Below are 14,721 nucleotides of genomic sequence, written 5' to 3' on the forward strand. Positions count from 1 at the left end.
GGACACTGAGGACAAGGCTGGTGGAGGGAGACGGAGACCCACGAGAACTGTGAGCCCACGGGATGAAGAGCCCTGGGCTTAAGGGGAGAATGTTCTGGAACACACCCAGGTGTGGCCCTCAGTGACCGGCCGCACCAAGTGTCAGGGTCAGACCTGGTTAAGACGGAGCTGCGGCTCCGAGTGGGGCGGGCGGGGCGAACCCTCTGCTCCCAGCACCTTGTTCTCACAAATTCACGCCCTCCGCCCGCTCGGCTCCCAGCGTGGCCATTAGGAGGCGGCTGCGCGGTGGGGACATGGTCCCCGCGGCGCAGCCCGTTCCTAAGAAGGGAGTCCGACACGCTGCCAGCAGAAATCACAGGTTTATTAACTTAAATATCAGCCGCCCTCACGTCCTGGCGAGTCATGTGCAGGCCCGTGGCAGCTGTGGTGCCTCCAGATGGCGACAGGAGCGCCACGCGTGGAGTGTGACACGCGTGTCCATGTGCAGCCGCGTCACAGGAGGGAGGGAACCCACGGAGGAGCTGCCACTTCACAGACGCGATGCTCACTTGGAATATGTACACGGTGCAGGTGTGTGCAGGGCCGGAGCCGCCTCCCACACCCAGGACACGCAGGGCGGGCGGCAGGGGGCGGCTGCTGGTTCTGCTCCCGCTGGGAGCGGGGCGGGCGGGTGGGGAGCCACGCGGGGGCATGCACACGGGCGGCACAGACACGGGGACAGCGGGGCGGGGCCCACCCCCCGGCCCTCGCCCTGAGGGCGGCCTCTCCTCGAAGGAGGGTGGCTGAGACCCCAGGAGGCGCAGTCACACCCCCAAGTTCAAAGCGCTGTGAGGACGGAACCGCTCCGGGCTTCAGCGCGGACCTGGCCTGGCCCCTCCTGGTCCCCACTCCACGCAAATCACAACCCTCAGCCCCTGAGCACACCCTGTGGGCCCGGAAGGGGTGAAGCCGCCGGCAGGGTGCGAGCCGGGCTGGATCTCACTCTGTTTACACACACCCCATGTCTCACACACCAGACAGAAGCGAAGAGGAGGTGGGAACGTTAGAAACAGGGAGAACGAGAGAAAACAGCAGATCTGAGGAACAAAAAGGGCAGCCAGCGGTTCCCGGCAGTGCCCGCCGCCTGCGCGATCACACGCGACCATGCGGCCTCTCCCTGACGTCTGACCCTCAGGAGGGGAGCGCAGGGCCTCTGCCCACCCAGGCACAGCGCCCTCGGGGCTGCCACCACTTCACCCCAGGAAACACGTGGTTCTCGCCCTTTTTGTTAAACAAGCCCAGGCAGAGAACAGCAGAGTTAAAAATGTACATGTCGCGTGCACGCTGTCCGGGACAGCGGGGCCGCTGGTCTTGGCAGGAACAGACACGAGGAGCAGGCGGTCCTCGGGGACTGGACGGCGGCCTCCGTGTGCAGCTGTCCACGGGGTGCACATGGACAGCGGGGGGCGGTGACGAGACGCGGCGCAGGCACAGGCCGCCTTCACGCCTCACGCAGACACCGGGGCAGGTCCCGTCTGGTGCCTGAGACACGAGGCCGACGTGGCACGGGCGCTTAGCTGCCAGGAGGAAGGGGAGATGTTAGACCACAGCCGCCAACGGCCGTGCGGTGAGCCGGGCTCCATGCTGTCCAGAGGGGTAGCCGGCCATCGCGAGGTCAGCCGTGTCCAGAGACCACACCCACGGGAGTCCGTCAGTCGTCCGTCCGCTTGTCCACCCGGTGCTGAGTGTGAGTGACGGGCCAGGCTTCACGCACGTTTAGTCGACAACACGGGCAGCATCACGTCCCAGCAAGCGAGTCAATGAGCAGCCCACCCTCCTCGGCTCCTGTCACCTCTCACCCTGGGGCCACGCTAACAGGGAGGCGTGGCCTGACTGCTGGAGGGCAGGTTGCTGTGGATGCCAGCAGCCGGCCGCTCCCCAGGTTCGAGGGCTCACAGCGGAGCTGCACCTGAGCCCTTCCCGTCGGGTTAAGAGAAGGATCAACAGCAGCAGCCGCAGCGCGGACTGAAGGGCGGCCGGGCTCTGCAGCTCAGGGGGCGGAGGCGTGCCAGCTCCGGCCGGGCGTGTGTGGAGCGAGCTCAGCCTGTCAGAGCCAGGAGGGCACGAAGGCCCAGAGCGGCCGGGGGCCTGTCTGCACCACCGAGGCCTCCTGCCCAGGCCCCTGGGGCCGGAAGCCCAGGCAGCCAGGCCTGCGGGAGGCTGTGCTGCTACCGATGGCCAAGACCTGCACGCTTCCCACTGTGCTATCGCGGAGAAGCCTCGGGGAGCAGCCCCGCAGCTCCGGGCGCCCTGGTCCGGCCGAGGCAGGTGCTGCGCGTACAGGACCCGGGGGAGGGTCGGGCCTGAGATGGCTGGCCACAGGGAGGCACTTCCTGGGGACAGGAGTGCCTGGTGAGAGAAGCCACGCTTGGCCTCCTGGCCACCAGCGCAGCGGCTCCCCGGGACTGGGAGCCTCGGCCTGCGGGACGCTGGCCCCTGCACGTGGACGGGCCATCTGTCCTGTCCCTCTTTGGGGTAAAAACCACCCAAAATGGGTTTTTCGTCATCATTACATTCCTCTCGCACAACACGGTCTACAGACTGAACGTCCGCCCCTCGTTTCTCCCTGGGACGCGCTTTTGACAAGCCCAGCTCCAGCCCCGGGCACCTGGCGAGGTCTAGACGGGGCCTGGCCACCTGTGGCTCTGAGCCACGAGCTCCAGACGAGTCTCTGGGTGAGCTGAATGTCCGCGGTGTGACCTTCACCCCCCTCCCCGCCCCCTCCCCGCCCCCCCACATGAAGGGGTGAACCTGGCGAGAGAACCGGCTGAGCTCAGGAGGGGCCACACCTGCATGGAGAGGCGCCCTCTCGCTTCTCATCAGCCGTTCCCACCAGCCCCTCCACTGCAGGGGGAGCCGCACCCCTCCCCCACCGCCAGCGTCCAGGCATCGCCAGGCCTCCTCCCGTGTCCCCGAGCTCCGCCCACCGCCTTTTTGCGGACAACATGATGCTGTATAGAGAAAACCCTAAAGACTCCACAAAAAACTACAAACAATAAACAAACACAGTCAAGTTGCAGGATACAAAATCAATGTGCAAAACCCACTGCCTTCCTGTACACTAACAACAAAACCTCAGAAAAAGAAATGAAAAAACAAATAAAAAGCAATTCCTTTTGCAATTGCAACCAAAAGAATAACTAGGAATAAACTTAATAAAGAACATGAAAGACTTATATACCGGAAATTACAAAGCATTATTAAGAGATTGAAAAAGACACAACACAATGGAAAAATATTCCGTGTTCAAGGGTTGCAAGAATCAGCTAGTTAAAATGGCCACATTACCCAAAGCAATCTACAGACCTAATGCATTTCCCATCAAAGTGCCCATGTCATCTTTTAAAGAGATAGAACGAGAAACCATTAGATTGTATGGAACCACAAAAGACCCGGAACAGCCAAAGCCATCCTGAGAGAAAAGAACGGAGCTGGAGGTATCACGCTGCCTGACTTCAAATTACACTTCAGAGCTACGATCATCAAAACAGCATGGCATTGGCAGAGAAACAGACACACAAACCAATGGACCAGAACAGCCAGCCCAGATATAAAACCATAGGTATCTGGGCAGGTAATTTTCAACAAAGCAGCCAGAAACAATGGAGCAGAGACAGTCTCTGCAATTAGTGGTGCTGGGGACCTGGAAAGCCACAGGCAGATGAATAAAGCTGGACTGCAGTTCGTCCCCAGGTACAAACATGAACTCAAGCTGGCTGGTCTGGCTCAGGTTGATCCATGAACCAGGAGGTCATGCCTGGTTCGACTCCCAGTCAGGGCAAGTGCCGGAGCTGCAGGCTCATTCCCTGGGGGCAGGGGGAGTGTGAGGCAGCTGATCAATGATTCTCTCATCATTGAGGTTTCTCTCTCTCTCCCCCTCTTCTCTCTGAAATAAGTAAAAACATTAATAAATCAACTCAAAATGGATCAAAAACATAAATATAAAACCCGAAACAATAAATTACATAGAAGAAAATATAGGCACCAAATGTATGGACCTTGATTGTAGAGAACATTTTATGAACTTGACCCCAAAGGCCAGGGAAGTAAAGGCAAAAATAAATGAATGGAACTAAAACTAAAAAGCTTCTGCACAGAAGAAACTGATGACAAAACAAAGAGGCAGCCAATCAGATGGGAGGTGATGTTTACAAACAGTGGCTCCCACAAAGGTTTAATTTCCAAAATATATGGATAACTCATAAAACTCAACACCAAACAAACAAACTACCCAAACAAAAAGTGGGCAGAGGACCTGAAAATACACCTCTCCCAAGAAGACATACAAACAGCCAATCCTATATAATAAAAAGGTAACATGCAAATTGACCATCATGCCTTTGCACAAAGATGGCCACCCCCATGTGGTCACAAGATGGCTGCCACAAGATGGCTGGCATGGGAGGGCAGTTGGGGGTGATCAGGCCAGCAGGGGAGGGAAGTTGGGGGCAACAAGGCCGGCAGGGGAGGGCAGTTGGGGGTGATTGGGCCAGCAGGGGAGGGCAGTTAGGCATCAATCAGGCAGGCAGGCAGGCGAGCTATTAGGAGCCAGCAGTCCTGGATTGTGAGAGGGATGTCCGACTGCTGGTTAAGGCCCGATCCCTGTGTGATCAGGCCTAAAGCGGCAGTCAGACATCCCCCAAGGGGTTCCAGATTGGAGAGGGTGCAGGCTGGGCTTAGGGAGCCCCCCCCCCCCCCCCCAGTGTATGAATTTCGTGCACCGGGCCTCTAGTAGATATATAAAAAGATAATCTCATTGGCAATTAGGGAAACGTAAAGCAAAACTACAATGAGATGCCACCTCACACCTGTTAGAGCGGCCGTTATCAACAAGACAAGCCATGACTAGTGCTGGAGAGGTTGTGGAAAAAAGGGAACCCTCACTCACTGCTGGTGGGAATGTGGACAGGTACAGCCACTATGGAAAGCAGTCCTTCCATTCCTCAAAAAATTAAGAATAGAGCTACCATACCACCCAGCAATCCTTCTCTGGGTCTATAATGCGCCCCCCCCCCCCCAAAAAAAAAACCCTTCGAAATCATGTATTTGCAAAGATATATGCACCTCTGTGTTCACTGCAGCATTATTCACAGTGGCCAAGACATGGAAACAACCAAAGTGTCCTGCAATAGAGACTGGATAAAGATGTGTCCATAACACAATGAAACACTACTCAGCCATAAGATAGGACGAAATAACGCCATGGATGGCCCTTGAGAACATTCTGCTCGGTGAAATACACCAGCCAGAAAAAGCGAAGAACCATATGACTTCACTCAGACGTGGGCGATAAAACTGAAACTCAGGAACACCAACAGCACGAACAGTGTGGCGGCTGCCAGAGGGAAGAGGCTGGGGGAGCAGGGGCCCTAACATGAGGTGACAGGAGAAAGGGTGACTGTGGGTGGTGGGCACACGGTGCAATGCACCCATCTTGTCACACAGAAACCCACACCTGAAACCTGTATGCTCTTGTGGAATGTCACCCCAATCAACTTAATAAATAAAAGAGATTAAAATAAAGTAAGAAGTGCTGTGTTTTATAATCGTCCCTGAAGACTGTGACCAGCCGGGGGTGGGGTGGGGGTGGCCTGGGGGCTGAGGCTCTTGAGGTCACACCGACACTTTGGAAACCCCCCAATGCTCCCCCCTCGGCCCTCCCACTGCCCACGTGACAGCGAAGTCAGACACGGACCCTGACTGGTGCTGACAGCCTGCCCGCGATGGGCCCCAGTTCCCACTGGCCCTACAGGGAGACGCTGCAGCAGTCAGCCCACACCGGACACATGGTGACTGTCTCCCGGGACACGCCCACTCCCACGTGTGACACACTCTAGGAGCGGTGGCTGAGTGACCGCCTGGCGGCCGGGACACTTACTCGGTGGGCACCGTGGGGGAGTGGGCACCACGGGGGACACTTACTTGGTGGGCACCGCGGGGGAGTGGGCACCGCGGGGGACACTTACTTGGTGGGCACCGTGGGGGAGTGGGCACCGCGGGCGAGTGGGCACCGTGGGGGACACTTACTTGGTGGGCACCGCAGGGGACACTTACTTGGTGGGCACCGCGGGGGAGTGGGCACCGCGGGGGAGTGGGCTCCGCGGGGGAGTGGGCACCGTGGGGGAGTGGGCACCGCGGGGGAGTGGGCACCGCGGGGGAGTGGGCACCGTGGGGGAGTGGGCACCGCGGGGGAGTGGGCACCGTGGGGGACACTCACTTGGTGGGCACCGTGGGGGACCCCGAGCGATGGAAGTGCACGTTCTGCCACTTCCCGTCCCGGCGGTGCCACACGCGCGTCTCCTCCGACTGCATGGTCCTGGGCCTCCCGCCGCCGTCCGTGTACTGCGTGAGCCGGATGTAGGCGATGCAGGCCGCGTCCTCGCCCAACAGGTGCACGTGCGGGTTCAGGAGGATGGTGTGGACGGGCTTGCTGCTCTTGGACAGGGCTGCAGAGAGGAAAGAGCACTCAGCTCCACGCAGACACAACCAGGATCTTCAGCGGATCAGCGAGCGAGCGCCACTCGCTCCTCCCCGATTCAGCGGCCTCACTGCCGAGGGCCTGGCACTGCCACAGAGCGAGAGGCAGGGCCAGTGCTGTTCCCTCGGCCCCCGCAGGCAGTGCTGCAGGGAGAGGTGGGCCGGTGTGGGGAGAACAGAGACTGTCTGTCTCTGTGACGGGAAATGGTCACACACAGACACAGGCAGGGCAGGCCCCGTCTTTGCCGGGACGGGACCCAGGGCCTTGGGTGTCCTGGTGGTGCCGTGTGTGGGGCAGGGAGCTGTGGAACAGGCATGGAGGCCGCTGTCTCCGGTGAAGAGGCCTGCGTGGTGTCCCCCCGCCTGCGCCCTTCGCTCAGCACGCCCACCCAGGCCAGTCCAGCTGCCCAGGCCTGCGCTGGCCGTGCGGCCCGCTGGCTGCAGCCTCGGCGCTGATGGGAGGACTAAGGTGTGGCGGTCCATGCAGAGGGCGCAGGTCCTCGTCGGCCCCAGCAGGCTGAGCCACCTGACTCTCGGGCAAAGCTGCTCCTGCCCTCGGAGGGGATGTGTGAGCTGGCGCCAGGCCAGGGGTGCCCACAGAGGGTGGCGGGCGTGGAGGGCGCTTGCGGTGCATGGTCAGGCCAGTGTCCCCGGTCCCTCCCCTGGAGCCGGGGCAGAGACGAGGCCACCGGGAAGCTGGGCGAGGCCAGCTGACCACAGTCATCGTGTTTGCTCGCAAATGCAGTGCAGTAGACAGAGCACTCCCTCCACGCACGTAAAGCCTCGCCGAGGGCCTCCCGTTGCTGCCATGCCCGGGCCGGGCTGAGGCCCCTGCGGACGCAGGACTGTCCTCCTCACTCAGCTCTGCCCGAGCCCAGCCCGCGTCCGGGAGGCAGGAGGCACGGCTCTCCTGCAGGCGTTCCTGAAGCGCGGTCTCCTCAGAGACCGTGAAGCCTTCCCTGGACGCGGCCTGCGGCCTCACGGTCCCGGGCCTTCACTCTGACGGGGCTCCGGGTGGGCTGGTCGAGCTCTGGACGGTGGGCTTCTTCGCTTTCCATGTGAACCATGTTTTATGGAAACTTGAAACAGCGCATTTTGGGGAACTCACTTTGCCGCCTACGTCACACCTTTACTGGGTCCTGTATGGGTGTATTCCATCAGCACTACTTTTCACACAAAATCTGGTATTTTTCCAAGCACACTAACACTTTTAACCCTGCCGAGTTTTTAATGTTTTTTATTGATTTTGAGAGAGGCAGGGAGGGAGGGGAGGAAGGGGGAAGGGGAGAGAGAAACATTAATGAGAGAGAAGCATCAATATAGACTGGCTGCCTCCTGCACGCCCCACCCTGGGGATCGAGCCTGGAACTCGAGCATGGGCCCTGACCAGGAGTCAAACCACGACCTCTTGGTACATGGGACGACTCTCAATCTACTGAGCTGCACCCGCCGGGCAACCCTGTCGATTTTTTCAATTTGAAAGATTAAAACACTCATTGCATCAAAGAGCCACAGAATCTGCAAATTGGGGAGAAATCCCAAGAGCAGCTGGAAAAGGCATGCTATGGACTTAGGGGGAATGTACCGTTTTCGAAGTAGAACCGATGGAAGTCCATCCCTTCCACCAAGTTGCCCAGAGCTTCCGGCTCAAAAGCAGTGAGGCCCGGGTCACAGATTTTTCTGTAAGAAAAAAAAGATGAAAATAATCAAGGAAAGAACTGCTGTATCTTGTTGTCTCACACACGTCCATCCTGGTCCACCCAAGTCAGCAAAGAAGAGTTTAAAAAACACAACTATAACCCCTGCCCGGGGGGAGGATGGGGAGGGGAGGGGAGGGGGAGAGGGAGGGGCAGGCCCCAGGTGACGGGCAGGCTGGCACCCCGGGTTTTACAAGCTCCTCCTGGTCAGTGCCAGGCGCGGTCCCTTGGCCCCCCAGCTGCTCGCACTCGCTTTAAGCTCACTGTGTGGAGATGCTGTCCAAGCTCACCGAGCCCGCCCTGGCTCTGAAATGAAACGCTTGTGGGCTAAGTTCACACCTTCTCCATCACAACACACTTCTACGTCCAGATCGACGAAAAAGCAGCTGTCACCCACGCTTCCTGGCAGTGTCCGCAAGCTTATTACCTTCTGGTTACGGTTTACTAACTTCCCACATGAAAGTAATGAGCGGTTCAAATGTACAGTTTCCTCTTTAATCCTAGAAATTGGATTCCACAAAGCAGGGCACCATTTTAAATGCGTCTTCAGAGACAGCCGAGGGGCTTCCTTTTAACACCTATTATGTGGCAGACATTCTCTCAAGCAATTATGACACGACAATGGATCCCGAAGGAGCAATTAGCAGAGGCTCAATAGCAGGTAACTTGTCACAGACGGGAAGACAGGAGGAAGGAGTCTGAGCTGGGCTTTCACCACGGTCCAGTTTTCCTTGGAGTGTATGTGGGGGGGTGGGCCGGGGCCGGGGGAGGCAGCGAGGGCAGCGAGCACAGGGCATGAAACGCAGTGAGTCTGGGACGACGATGGTCTGGCAGGAGCGTCGCTGGGTGTGCAGAAGTCCCCGGGGCACGCGGGGAGACGTCCCCGGATCAGAGTGGGCCTCCGAGGAGAGACCTAAACTCTGGGCGTGAAGAATTCGTGGAAGTTCACACGGGAGACGGGAGCCACCACGGAAAGTTCTGGACTAGTTCTGTCCTGCGGGGTCGGCACCTACGTTCCAAAGGGCAAGTCCCATTGGGGAGGGAAGGCATCCTCACTGCCGACAGGAACATGTTTCACAAGGCGGACGCACGGTTCCGAAAGCTCCGTCCGTGGGACGCGGGACTGAGTGTGAGAACAGCCATAGCCGTCGTTTTAAAAGGAGACGTCACAGCGGCTGCTCTGCGGGAAGGAAGTCTGGAAGGGGCGTGGCCGGGGTCTGGGCTCTGCCTGAGACTCCGGTGTTGTCAAGCTCAACACCAGCACATCTGCCTCTTTCTAAGGAGCCCGGGAAGCAGTGTTCCCATGGTAACCAGCAGGCTGGGGCGGGGCTGGGCTCCTCCAGAGAAGATGCGGCTGTGGGCATCGGGGAGCTGAGCTGTCACTTGCCCGCCGGCCGGGACTCACCGAGGATCGCTCGCTACGACCTTCCCTGAGCCAGCTGCCCAAACGTGTCCATCTCTTCGCTCATGCACGTATGTACATACGTGTCCCTCCTGTAACCACTCTGCGTGAAAGCACGGCTCACGAAGCTGCACGTGGCCTGTGGTGCGGCTCTGGACAGGGTCTCCGGCAGGTGGCTCGCAGGAGAGGCCGGGGGGCTGTCCCTGGGCTGCCGTGCAGTCAGGCCAACCTCCGCCAGGGCATCGGGAGCTGAGGGGACGCCAAGGAAGCTCCTCGCTTCAAGTGCCCTTGAACGGAGGACCAGGCGCCCTGTTGGCCACTTCTGCCTGGCTGGGCCCCAAGGGAGCATCCTTCCCCCGTTCCACACGGAGCCTGAGCGGGAGCGGCTCTGTGGGAGGGTCGCTTGGTGAGACAGTCCTACCAGCAGGAGAGCGTGGGCAGGTGTTCGACCAAGCGCTGTTTATCCCACGTCTCCCCGCCCTTCTTCCGAGGCCACGTTCTGGAGTTGATGCAGCAAACACATATGCGCATGTCTGCACTAGCACACACATGTAACCTGGGGCGTGGTCCACGCAAACACGCATGTGCATGTCTGCACTAACACACACATGTAACCTGGGACGCGGTCCACGCAAACACGCATGTGCACGTCTGCACTAACACACACATGTAACCTGGGGAGTGGTCCACACAAACATGAATGTGCGTGTCTGCACTAGCACACACATGTAACCTGGGGAGTGGTCCACACAAACACACATGTGCACGTCTGCACTAACACACACATGTAACCTGGGGAGTGGTCCACACAAACACGAATGTGCATGTCTGCACTAACATACACATGTAACCTGGGGAGCGGTCCACACACACACACGTAGCTTGAGAGCAGTGCTGTCCTGGATCCGTTCTCACGCTGTCACTCCTGCGTGTCTACATGTGCCTGTGCTGCCCATTGTAGCCGATGATGAAGGAAATGCCTTCTCCCCACATCCAACTCAGGAAGAAGCGGGGACCCCCATTTGTTCTCCCAAAAGCACATGTTATTTCCTTTTTGAAAACAACGTCCCATGTTCCCTCCACTGTGATGCTCACGGCACGGGAATCGTCTGGAAACACACACATCCCACTTGACCTGCCGTGACGCGGGCACCGTGAGCGCCGCCATCTCTCTGCCGTGTCCGCAGCACCCGGACGCACCACAGGCCCTCTCTGGCCATCACGTGGGGCACAGAGGCGTTTCCAGTTCTGTTACGAGCGTTGCTTCAATGCAAATCTTGGTTCATGGTCTTGTCCATGTTTCAGAGTCAAGCCCAGGGCCGTGTGAGATGCTTGTGGGTAGAGCCCAGGCCTGAAGCGACGGGACTTCCTGACCCTCCCTCCAACCCGCACCCGGCCACGGCCACCACCTCAGCCCAGGGCTGCTCTCGCTCTCAGCACCCAGGGAGCCTCTGATCCTACGCCTGCCTGTTGCTGCCGCCTCTGTTTCCTGTTCAGGCAGCCGGGCCATCAGCTCCTTACGGCCACTCCCTCTGCTTAACCCAGAGACCCAGTGGCCGTCCCCACCACAGTCAGACCCTCTCCTGTGAGGGACCCGCTGGGCACAGAGAGTCCAATTTTCACCTCACAGTCAAGTGGGGCCGCTGAAGGTGGAGGCTGCCTGACATCATCACCAACACCCCTCTCCCAGGGCCCCTCCCAGTCCCTCTCTCCCCCGCACCCCCCCGGAACTGCAGGGACAGTTGGGGCCCCCGTGTTGTGTCCTCTCCGTGCTCCTGCCCTGTCTTTGCCTGTAGGGGCGGAGATCACTAGTACTGCTCCTCCCCCCCACCCCCACCCCCCAAGAAACCCCAGGCCTCTCAGAAGCCCGTCTGCTGAAACCCTGACACCTATTGATTCCTGGGCATGTGAGTCCTTCACTCCTTGAACTAAGGCTGTTGCTGACATGGGAGCCTGGGTTACCCCATGAACTGGGTGCGGAGGACGCCCGCCCACCCGCCACGCAGCCCGCACTCACGTGTATGCCTCGAAGTCCCCGTTGTTGATGGCCTCGATCAGCTGCTCTGTGACCTTGATGATCTCCTGCTTCCGAGCTAAAGGCAAAGGGACAAGCTGGTGAGAACGAGGACCAACACCCCCCCCCCCCACCCCCCCGCCATGACACGGCCTTTCCTCCCTCAGACGCTGTGGGACAAGGCCCCCGGGCAGCCTGCTGCCTCCCTTCCACACAGCTCAGCGGCCACCACCGACCTGGCTCCTCCCCGCCCGTCCATGGGGCCTTCTCGGCGACTCAGGACCACGGTCAGGGCTGTGCCGCTCAGGCCTCCCCCACCCCCCTGCTGTGATCCAGGGCGCACCCCCAGGAGGCCATGCCCTGCTGCTGCTGGGCAGCGCCCAAGGCCCTGGCTCTGTTCTTTTTTATTAAAATAAACGTAGTTTGGTACCACAGTTTATTTCAATTTTTAGCCTTAAAAAATGCTTTTATTTCAGAGAGAGGAAGGGGTGGGGAGAAACATCAATGATGAGAATCATTGACTGGCTGCCTCCTGCACGTCCCACACAGGGGATCAAGCCTGCAACCTGGGCCTGTGCCCTGACTGGGGGATCGAACCCTGACCTCCCGGTTCACAGCCGACCCTCAGCCCGAGCCCCACGCTCTGTGCTAACAGTGCTATGCCCCCCACCCCCGCGTTTAACCAAAGGAACTGCACCCCTGCTCTGCTCTGTGCCAGCGGAGCCGCCGCACTGAGGGGCCTTCAGGGAGCTGACCATGCGCTCAGTGCCGGGGCCGCTGCTCAGATGGCCATGGGTGGTGTCCAGGCAGACCCACGAGGACCTGCTGCCCGGCCCACACCTGCCCGTGGTCAGCAGCCGGCTGGGCTGGAACCCACCTGGGACTCTCTCCTGCTCACCCGGCGTCAGTCCTCTGAGGCCGCCGTGCGCTCACTCCCATCGCAGCTGTGGCCTCGGGACCCCTTCCCTGTCACCACCCGACCCATGCGGAGTGACCCCTGTGCTGAGTTGGCTCTGGCCCTGCTGTACCCTGACGGCCGCCGCCCTCTGTCGCCCTGGAACCCTGGACCTCCCCGTCCTCACTGTCCTCACCGTCCTCCCCCATCCTCACCCTCCTCCCCATCCTCAGGGCTGCAGAACCTTTGCTGGAGCAGCGGCTCGACCACCATGGCCCCCAGGCCAGGCTCCTCCTCCACATGGGCTTCACCCTTGGGGCCCCCCAGGCTCCCTGCCCCGCCCGCCCTGTGTCCTGGCTGCGACCCCTCACGCCCCCTGACCTCACAGTCCCTGGTGACAGACAAGCCTGAGCTGTCCCACACTGACCCCTGTGGCCTCCCTCGGATCCTGGCGGGAGCAGCCACCTCCAGGCGCTACCTGGTGATTATCCAGGAGGAACCGGCCACCAGGCTCCCGCGCCTCCTGCTCACACCCGACTGCAGGCGTCACCACCCCTCCAGGTCAACACAGCTCCCCTTCCTGCGGGCTGCACGTCCCAGAACCCCCCTCTCCCATTTCCCAGGGACCCTGGGAGCTCTCCCACACAGCTTCCAGCTGTCCCCCGACCCACACGGGAACGCGCCAGCATAGCAGGCCAGGACGGACCAGCTCCCACCGCCTGCTGCTGGCGGTCAAGCTCGCACCCAGGACCATCCCCTCTGGCCAGCATGTGGCTACGAGCCCTTTGTTAGGACGCTGTCAGCCTCCAAGGTCCTGGTTTAACAACAGGTGTTCACAGGTCTGACCGGACCTGGCCCACAGCCTACCTCCCACCCAGGACGGAGCGCCTGTCCACGCCTGCGCACGACTAACAGCCGGCAGAGACCCCGTCTATGGACACGGGGACCTCTGAGGACTCCACGGGCCAGCACACAGCGATGCCACCCGTGTGTGGTCTGGGGGTGGCCAGGCCGCCCTAGAGTCACCTGCGGCCGTCGCAGCCTCGGGTCAGCAGGACCACTATACATGAGGCCACAGGGTCTGCGCGCCGGGGGCCCAGCGAGGCGCCGGCACAGGCCCAGCGAGGCGCCGGCACAGGCCCAGCGAGAGAAACCGCGTGGTGAGTCAGTCCTTTTCAAGGGAGTGGGGGGCAGAGAAAGGCCCAGGTGCCGTGAGGCTGCACCGGGCTCTGGAGCCGCCGGTCTGTGGAGTGAGCTTGGCTAGTGCGCCTGACGCAGGAGCCAGCTGGTCTGCGATGAGCTCGGCCAGGAACGAAGCGGCCTCACGCCTGGGGCGGACCCTCATGCCAAGTTGGCAGGTGTCTCACTGAACAGCGAGCTGTGTGTGAAGGAGGCCTGTTCCGTGGGAAGCGCACGGTGCGCTGCCGCCTGTCTGCGGTGCATCATTAGCTGCAGTTGTGTGTGTCGCTGTCTGCCCACACGGAGCTCTGCTTAAGGCCGCCCTCCATCTCAGAGCCCGGGTGGGGGCTGCGAGGCTGGGGCGCCAGAGGCTGGGCCAGGGCGGAGCTTTACGTGGCTCGAGGCACCTGCCGCCCAGTCACTCCTCAGCTCCTCTCCAGCCCCTGGTGCCCAGCTCACTATTTTGAAATCATAAACTTAAATGAAGCACCGAAAATGCCTCTGAACTCGCCAAGCGCGGAGACTGACACGGAATGGCTGCGCCAGGACTGACTAATGGCTACACGACGCCCGGAGCGGTGCCCGTGGCCTCACGGTCTTCCTGGCCGTCAGCAGAAGTAACTCCCGGGACGGGCACCTCTCAGGCCGTCCTCACGCTCTGGTGCTTTAACAGGAGCCTCGCGGGGAGTTTCCCGCCAACTAGCGGCTGCTTCTTAGTGGCCTGACCCCTCGCAAGCCGACCTGCTAGTTAACATGGAGCGTCATGGCCATTACTTTGGCCCCTGGAGGCGGCTTAGTGACGTTAACACTCCACTTAACCGTAAGGCCTGGAAACCACCGCCTCTACTCTCCCGCTGCTCCGCACCCCGCACACAGTAGGTGCTCCACGGTCGTCTCTAAAACCTGAATGCACCCAGTGTCTCACACGGTGTCTCTGTTAGGAATTCCGTGTCCTGAGCGCCTCGGGAACCTTCTAGAATGGCTCACAGAGACTGTCTGAATGGACTGCAGGTTACTC

General features: G+C 60.3%; 1 protein-coding gene across 5 annotated transcripts in view; it reads right to left on the reverse strand.

Annotated features, from left to right (window-relative positions):
* Positions 1–343: 343 nt before the first annotated feature.
* CAMK2D (calcium/calmodulin dependent protein kinase II delta) overlaps positions 344–14,721 on the reverse strand; it is a 145,900-nt gene continuing 131,522 nt past the window's right edge. For all 5 annotated transcript variants that reach the window (XM_070416878.1, XM_070416877.1, XM_070416875.1 and 2 more), the window contains 4 exons: positions 11,633–11,708; positions 8,102–8,196; positions 6,257–6,485; positions 344–1,556 (listed from right to left, as the gene is read on the reverse strand). In XM_070416878.1, coding sequence (XP_070272979.1) covers positions 1,553–1,556; positions 6,257–6,485; positions 8,102–8,196; positions 11,633–11,708 — 404 coding nt within the window. In that variant the 3' untranslated portion in view covers positions 344–1,552. The remainder of the gene's footprint in view (positions 1,557–6,256; positions 6,486–8,101; positions 8,197–11,632; positions 11,709–14,721) is intronic.

This window comes from Myotis yumanensis, unplaced genomic scaffold (genome assembly GCF_028538775.1).
Source record: "Myotis yumanensis isolate MYYU_CA2020_CCGP unplaced genomic scaffold, mMyoYum1.0.hap1 SCAF_5, whole genome shotgun sequence".
Lineage (NCBI taxonomy): Eukaryota > Metazoa > Chordata > Mammalia > Chiroptera > Vespertilionidae > Myotis > Myotis yumanensis.